General features: G+C 43.9%; 1 protein-coding gene across 1 annotated transcript; it reads right to left on the minus strand.

The window, feature by feature from the left end:
• Positions 1 to 2,937: 2,937 nt before the first annotated feature.
• On the minus strand, positions 2,938 to 6,312 carry RPS27L (ribosomal protein S27 like). Its single transcript, XM_027704383.1, has 4 exons — positions 6,268 to 6,312; positions 5,669 to 5,777; positions 4,460 to 4,570; positions 2,938 to 3,425 (listed from the first exon to the last, which is right to left on the minus strand). Exons 1-4 carry the CDS (start codon positions 6,271 to 6,273, stop codon positions 3,397 to 3,399), a joined length of 255 nt encoding a protein of 84 aa, XP_027560184.1. The 5' UTR covers positions 6,274 to 6,312; the 3' UTR covers positions 2,938 to 3,396.
• Positions 6,313 to 8,783: the final 2,471 nt, after the last annotated feature.

Below are 8,783 nucleotides of genomic sequence, written 5' to 3' on the forward strand. Positions count from 1 at the left end.
GTCTGCCTCAAGGAGTTACTTTGGCCCAAGGCTGATAAAGAAATTGTGATGTGTTCCAAAGAAGCATTTTCATAGAATCACAGGATCAGGAAGGTTGGAAAAGACCTCCAATATCATTGAGTCCCACCTGTGGCTGAGCACCACCCTGGCAACTGGTTCAGGGCACTCAGTACCTCGTCCAGTTCGTTCCTTGGACACCTCCAGGGGTGGGGACTCCACCACCTCCCTGGGCAGCCCCTTCCCATGCCTGACCACCCTTTCAGTGAAGAAATTCTTCCTGATGTCCAACCTGAACCTCCCCTGGTGCAGCTTGAAGCCATTTCCTCTTGTTCTACTGCTGGTTCCCTGGGAGCAGAGCCCAACTCCCACCTGGCTCCCCCCTCCTGTCAGGAAGTTGTAGAGAGTGAGAAGGTCTCTTCTGAGCCTCCTCCTCTCCAGGCTGAGCCCCCTCAGCTGCTCCTCATGAGCCTTGTGCTCCAGACCCTTCCCCAGCTCCATTGCCCTTCTCTGGACTCACTCCAGCACCTCGATGCCTTTGTTGAACTGAGGGGCCCAGAACTGGACACAGCACTTGAGGTGTGAGATTCTCTAATCTTTAATTTTACTATGGGAATATAGTAACGTAAGATCTCCCAAATTTTGTCTCAAAAATTAACCCTCACCTCACTTCCCCTGCAGTTACATCAGACAGTATTTCCAGGCTGAGACAAAATAAAGTATCTTGTCACAAAATATCTTCCAATACTTAATTTCCTGCACTCTTTTGCAACTCTGCTTCTCTGAATTTAGGGAACAAGATGTCTTGGATAACAGCTAGCAGAAAATAGCTCTACCTGCCTCTTTCCCAACTTAGTGCTTTTAGTATTGACTTCATAGTTGTTACCTGCCCTGTGATGAACATTCTGCTGCCACCTCTGTTCCCAGGGTGCTGGTGGTAACACTTATCACCCAAGACTGACAAAACAAGAAATTTAATATTTTGAGGGGTCAGTGTTTTACCTACATTTTTAATTGAAGCTAGTAGGACTGCTTTAGTTTGCTCTTCATAATTTAATCATTCTTGTGCCTTAAAACACTCAAAGCTTATACCTAAACCATTTGCTTGGGGTTTCTGGCCCACTCACTAAAACTTCAGTTTTTTATTCATTAATAATGTCATTAAAAATTGTCTTTATCTCAAGAATATCCAATCAGTAAAGAAACAGAGAGAACCCTTCTGAATGAGCTTTCATTGGCCAGGCAATAAATTATCTCCCCTTCCACTGAAGTCTGGGTGTTGTCTGACTGTTCCAATACAGAAGGACTGGAGGTGAGCATCTTCTACAATAGCAGCTTTTTTTCCTCCCCACTCTTGAGCACCTACTGCCTGGTAAACCTGCAGCACCAGAAGCCATTGCTTGTTTTACACAGGGCATGAGAATAAAAAGCTCTGAGTTACTTGTTTTCATGTTCAAGAACATGAATAGAAATAGACCAAACAAAATGTTTGGAATATAGAAAATCTGAAAAGTAACACTTGTTTTAGGATTTATAACATACGCAGCTGTTTGCAAACGGTATTTGTTTTTGAAAGGAATTTTGCACAGTTGGGAGAAAACAAGTTTCGCTCTCTGGCTGTTGTGTGTGGGTTTAGACAAAGATTCAGAATGTGGAAGGTGTAGGTTTATCCTTGTCTGCATGTGACCAAACACCAATAAATGTAAATATCTGAAGTATGAAAGTGAATAATGGTAAGAACTAAGGCATTTCTACCACCAGGAGATCACTGATAGTGTCTCACTCCCCATATAGAATATGTTTAGCCACCAGTTTTTTAGATGCATACCATGTTGTTTGTACTGTACCTCCTGTAACTTAAGGCTTTTAAAAGCCTCTGTTGTCACATGGGCAGTGCTGGAGATGCCATGATGTCTGTATTTCATCTTCCACTGCCTGGAACAAAATGGGTCACTGACATTCTCTGCTGTGGTGTTTACTAAAATCATGAGTTCTTACCTTTTGGGGTAGAGGAAGAGAAGGCAGAGATGTAAAGACTAGGAATCGGTCTGGCCTTAGCATCTGTATTCAGGTCACAACTGAACTAATAGCGCTGCTTTGATCTTTGTTCTAAAACCAGTTATTGGATGGACTGGCTTTACATGTGGGAAACTGGTCAATTAAGAGCAGCTTTCATGATAAACTTACTCATGTTTTAACCTTTATTGTGAAAACATGGTATGGCACTGACACAAAACTGTACTTTCCTTAGAAGACATGTATATGCCATTGGTATATCTGTTTCTGTAGCAAACACCTACTTTTTGAATCTGGTAATTGCAAGTGTTCACTGTTTGAAATAACCAAAATAAAACTTACCTTGCAAATGGAACTATTTGTTATATCAAGTTTTGTTGGGGTTTTTTTATTGACTAGAAATGTACAAATTTTAAAAGTCATAAAAAGAATACTGGTTAAATAGAAATTCCCAACAATAATTAGCTCACCAAGACACCTGATCCTTTGAAAGAGATGTTGATGCAAAACTTGAGATATTATTTAGTAAAATAAGATACATGCAAGATTTTATTTTAATGTTTTCTCATGGTTAAAAACAAACCCCATTTTTAACAGCCATTTAGAAAGGCCTGGCTTTTAAAGACTAATTAAACCCCTGTTTCTTTATTATTTAATTATTTATTGTCAGTATTTAATACTGAAAATATGCAGGTTTTTTTAATGACTAGATGCCATTCACAGCTCTTAGTGTAGTTCTGACTTACTGCTGCTTATATACCTTATGTCCTCTCTATCCTGAGTGCTTTCAGAGTTTTGCAAAAGACTCCTTTATTTTTTTTGTGTGTATAGAAATCTCAGTGTAGAATTCCAAATGCAGTCTAGAGACCAAACCAGAGGGAGGGAAAAACCAAGCATTCCAGAGAAACAGCTGAACACAGGTGAGTGACTTCACAGTTTTATTTATCACCACGTTACCCAACACGGTGAAGGGATTACATTGAAAGCAGAGGAGCCATTTTAAATCTATCCAGCTTTCACAACCCTTGCAGTTAGGGCAGCTGCAGTAATAAAATATACAAAATGCATTCTTAAAGCAGATTCTGTCACTATGTGCATTACATTGCTGTAGTTGATGGTTAACAAGGGGAAGGATGCAGCCAAGTCCAAGGCTTTTACCACTGTTTGGAAGTAAAATTACAAAAATAGAGCTCAGTTGTCTGCAAACTTACAGGAAAAACCTGCACTTCAAATCATTTATTGAAAAAGAGATTCCAGCAGATTAGTCAGCAATAGCAGGTAATTTTTACAAAATCAATCATAATTACATTGTTGTAGGAACAGGCATTTTTAAACTGGTAAGGCTTTCAGGAACACAGATCCAAACACACATGCTTCAAGTGTTCAGTGTTGCTTTCTTCTAAATGAACAGCCTGTAAAGGAAACACGTAGTATAGATGTGAATAGTCCTTAAATTGTTAGACTGCCTTGAAAAACGGTCCATCCAACGCAAGTAGGAAAACTGATCTAGTAAATTCAAATTTCATGTACAAGAGGTGAAGATTTAGCACTATAAGTCTTCTCTAGCTCAACCAGAACAACGTGGCTGTCATATAATTCATCTTAAAATAAGACCAAGGTGTACTATTTCTTTTCCTCCAGAGGCCTTTTAAAATGTCACTCTACTGTCCCATTCCTCAGTGATACAAACCCCACACTGAAAAAGCTGCTGGGTGTGTTGCTACCTTTTCAACTGCTCCACAGTCTGACTTGAGCTATTCTGCCCTCATTTCCCCTACCCCTGTGTAGTAGCCCATGGTATAAGCACCCCTATATGTAATTTGTATATATGTTTACCTTTTGTCCTTTAAACAAGAAATGAATGAAATCTGGATTTGGTTTTTAATTTTTTTTTAAACCCTGAAGTGATTCCAGTACATTTCAAGATACTGGTGTTATACCAGTTATCTGTATATAATTATCAGTGGTTATTTGTTCCCTTATAATTTATACAAACCAATTTTTTATTAAGGAATGTGAGCCAGGGAACTGCCTTAAGTACTACTGTTTAAAAACAAGCAGGCAAGCCACCCAGAGTAGCAGTGGCACACAATCACTTCAGCCTGCCAAAAGCACCCTCCTCCTTTGGTGGTGCTTTTGAACACTCTAAACATAGCTCAGAATTAAACAGCAGCTTTTATTACATAAGCTGGAGGAAATGACAAGTCAAGGCACTTAAAATGAAGTGTGTTTGATGACATTGTAGCTGTTTAGCTGCCTTTTAAAAACAAGAATCTGAAGAAAAATTCCCAATTCAGGGTCCATTACCAATGTATTTACTGGCCAACTCCAAGCCATTTGCAAAGTGTCCCAGTATCAGTTTCCAGAATCAAAGCTAAAATATTCTCAGGCTATAAAATGCATTTATATAAGTGGAATATTTAGGCAGTCTAACGTTGCCCCTTACCTTCTGTGAGCCTGGCTTTGCCCCCAGTGGGCTGACACAGCACAGTTGAGCACCCTACACACAGAACTACTGTCTGAGCGTGGCTGAACACGGTGGTGATCTTGTAGCATCCTGGAAAACAGCATTATTGAATATTTCTAGCATGGTTTTATTGTGTGTGTTACTCAATCAGACAGTCCAAGTACACCTGCCCAAAAATGCATCTCTATTTCATTGCACAACACACCAAGTCAAACGAAGCCGATCACGGTTGTGGTGTGAAGGACCTGCTTTTCATTACGTACACAGCAAAGCACAGAAACTGAAACTTAGGACTCCCCATCCCAAAATCAACCTGAAGGCTGACAAGGCCTAATTTGCCTGTAATATGTATCCTGCAAAGAAGTGGAGCAGTTCTGGATTAGCATTCTCTGCTGAACACAAAAACACTTCTACCCAGAGAAATATTTAACTTGTAACAGGAGAACACTGCTGTTGACAAAGTCTGGCAGCTGTGAATGTAAACACTGCTGTTCCAACCTGTGTTTGCTTTCTGTTTAATCATTGGTACCGGTAAGGCAGGTGCTGGGTTGCATTCTATAAAGCCAACATGACATTTAAATCAGAAGGCTTGCACAGAGTAACTTCACTAATTCCTCATGCAACGCTTTTGTCTACAACTTATAAATTCCATGACTTAAGAAAGAATGAAATCACTTATATATCCCTTTTTTTAAAGGGATTTTCACTGCTTTTCAATTTTTCTAATTAGCCAAGAGGAATTTTTGAAGAGAGAAAACTTGTAAAGGATTTAATCTTTAATGCTGTCTTCTACTTGAAATTTGTGCTGTGGATGCTTTAAGGCACCCATTTAATCTCACTTTTTATATATGCAGATCCAGGGGGTTGGTTTTTTTCCTTACTTGCAAGGGTTTCATAAAGGAAAAAAAAAAACCCAACCAGAAAAACCTCACGCCAGACCTCCAGAAAAAATAAAAAGCTCATTGTTTACATTAACTTTTGAAAAAGGTTGAAAACACTTCTATTGTTAAAAAAACCCAAAGCAATGCACAAAGCTTTATCTCAACAGAACAGATAAACCAAACTTAGATTTAAAAAAATATTTAAAATGTATATAATATATATAATAAGCAGCTGTTTTATGAGGATGAACAGCACTCAAAATTAGTTTCGCTTCCTCTGCAAGGCGTAAACATTTTAAATACTTACCCGGACATTTCACATCCATGAAGTAGGAGTTGGGGCTCTGCACAAGACGCTTCTTTTTGTGCTTTCTCTTCTCGTCCTCCAGGGAGGGATGCACGAGGTCCTTGGCCAGCTGGGTGGGGCGAGAGGAGAAGGGCCCAGCGTTACCCGGGGCTCGGCCCGCACGGACAGCGAGCTCGCCCCGGGGCTGCCCCGGCGGGACAGGACGGGCCGGCCCGGCGGCTCCGGGGGCCGCGGGAGCGCGGGGGCCGCACAGCGGGGCCGGGGCCGTACAGCGGGGCCGCACAGCGGGGCCGGGGCCGTACAGCGGGGCCGCACAGCGGGGCCGGGGCCGCACAGCGGGGCCGGGGCCGTACAGCGGGGCCGTACAGCGGGGCCGCACAGCGGGGCCGGGGCCGCACAGCGGGGCCGCACAGCGGGGCCGCACAGCGGGGCCGCACAGCGGGGCCGTACAGCGGGGCCGTACAGCGGGGCCGGGCGCGGCCGCCCCGCTCCGTTAATCACCCCCCGGCCCCGGCTCCTGTCCCGCGGTGCCCCACGCGCGGTAACCCCCAGAAGCCCCCGGAAAGCCCCGGTGACCCCGCGGTAAACAAACCCCTCACCGGCATCTCCGCCGCGCTCCCTCCCCAGTGCCCGCCCCGCGCCGCCCCTTCCGCCGGCGGGGCCGCGCCGAGCTCGGCGCACCCGCCTCGGGGCTGCCCGCGGGACAGCGGGAACGCGGGACTCCCTGCGTTTCTGCGTTAGGTACTGACGAAATTATCGCCTGCAGGTCACGGAATTACAGGATTGTTGGCGTCGGAAGGGACCTCTGGAGATCCCCCAGTCTCATCCCCTGCCCGGGCAGGGGCACCTGGAGCGGGTACACAGGGACACGTCCAGGTAGGTTTGAATGTCCCCAGAGAGGAGACGCCACGGCCTCCCTGGGCAGATGTTCCAGGCTCTGCCACCCTCAGTGTAAAGAAGTTCTTCCTTATGTTGATGTGAAACTTCTTGTGTTTTAGTTTATCGCCATTGCTCTTCATCCTGTCTCTGGGCACCACAGAAAAGAGTCTGGCACCATCCTCTTGACAACTCTTGGAGATATTTATATGCATTAATGAGATTTCCTCTCACTGTTCTCTAGCTAACCAGCCCCAGCTCCCGCAGTCTCTCCTCATCAGAGATGCTCCAGACCCCAAATCATCTTTGTGGCCTCTGCTGGACCCTCTCCAGTAGCTCCATGTCTCCCTTTTACTGAGGAGCACAGAACTGGACACGTCATTTCATACTAAATGATACTTTGCACGAAGTTGTACCTATGTGCATATTCTTTTGCAGTTTCCCACCCCAGACAAAAAGAAAAAGGCAGAATTTCTGTTAGTTGTCGCTTCTGTATTTAAATCGATTTAGAGAACCTATGAGAAATAAAAATACTGCATATAGTGGAAATTAAAATTTTTTTTTTTTTTCCATAAGTCAGTAAAAATAATCACAAATATAATCTGTCAAACCGTAGTATTTAATCAGGCCTGGAACATTTAAGAGTGTAGTTCAGTAGAAGTCCTCCTGGTGGCACAACAGACCTTACGAAAATCGCTTGGTATGAAAAGTCTTCCCAAACGTCCGGCGGGAGCGTGTCGAGCCAAGGCCTTTCTGAAGAGAGAACCCATGCATTTAGCAAAAGTTACTTGAGAAGTTTGCTATGAGCACAAGTGAGGATGGAAGTTTTAGAGAGACATATCTTTCTGACAACAATATCTCAAAGCTGGGAGGGCCTGTGCCTGGTGCTGACACTACACAGCTTTCACAACACTGCACCCCAAAGCCCTGCATTATTCTGCCAGAACAGCCCCATGTGTTGTAGTACCCCAAGCCATTATATTGCTTTTCCTCTCTCCCCGTCACAGCCACTGCCTTGTAACACGGTAATGCTGTGTTAGCATTTTTACCTTATGTGCTGGGGTGGTGATGACACACAGATAGAAGTATTTTGGAAGTATTTCTTGTATCATGGGGAATTTAATAGGAAAGGCTCTGACTCATACTTTCCTCTGCATGCTGTCCTGTGAAGCCAGAATATAAACCAGTTACCACCACAGAGTCAGTTCTTGAGTCTTAGCTGTCCCTACTACCTTTCAGTCCTTTTCAAATGTATCTTATTTATCTGCAAGCACAATGGAAAGGGGACAATCTATTAAGGCTGCTGATTTGGTATCTGAAGGAGAATGAGGTTTTTCTTGTTTAAGAAAATACCTTCACAATGCATAAAGCACCACCAACAATAAAACAGAACTTCTGACGTGCCACTCTTCTTCACCTCTTCCTCCTGGCCTTCCCTTCTTAAATGTGTTTTCTGCAAGGAGCTTCTGGTGCCTGAGGAGGACTTTAGAGTCACATTAAAAATTGGTTTCTGTGGAAGCAGGATGATCTGAAAACAGGATGTGTTTTGGACACATTCCTCTGTTTGGTTCTCTATTTTGGTTTTGCTTGGAGATTCATTTCCTTTTCATAACTGCCTGTAGTTCAGTGACCTGCTGAATGAGTCAATTCTAATGCATTACCTTCAGTCTTTTACAACTGAAGATTTTTTTTGAAGTTTACTCTTTAGAAATCAGAAATGCAGCACTGAATTTAAGCTGTGAGTGAAGCAGAGAAATGCTGTCTGTACAACAGTGGTGTGGCCTATTAAGACAGAGAGATTTGGGTCTAAGAGAATGACTTCCTCTTTCCAGCCTTCTCCCAGCAAGCAAAGGCAATCTACTTTTAGAGAAAAGAGCAAGAAATGTTATGTGTCTGCCAGAATGACAACAGAAACGTTCCCTGAGCTGATCTGGAGATGTTTAAAAACAACATAATGACAGTTGGGGTTTTTCCGCGTTGGGAGTGTCGCTCCCTCGCTGTTTGGAAGCCGAATTGGTGTCTCTGGGGACGTGCACGGTGGTGGCTCCTGCTGGGCTGTACAGCACAAGCCCTTGCTGTGCCCAGCACCTGCTGACCCCAGTGCCACTCTGTTCTGCCCCATTTGTGCCCTCCTGCAGCTGGGTTTGGGTGGGTCCTCAGGATTTGCTGTGTGATGTTGTGTGAACTCGGGTTTTGGGGGGGTTACTGCGAACCCTCCTATGAACTGGCTGTGGTCACT

This window comes from Neopelma chrysocephalum, unplaced genomic scaffold, assembly GCF_003984885.1.
Source record: "Neopelma chrysocephalum unplaced genomic scaffold, ASM398488v2 Primary Assembly neopelma1_274, whole genome shotgun sequence".
In the NCBI taxonomy this organism is placed as follows: Eukaryota; Metazoa; Chordata; class Aves; order Passeriformes; family Pipridae; genus Neopelma; species Neopelma chrysocephalum.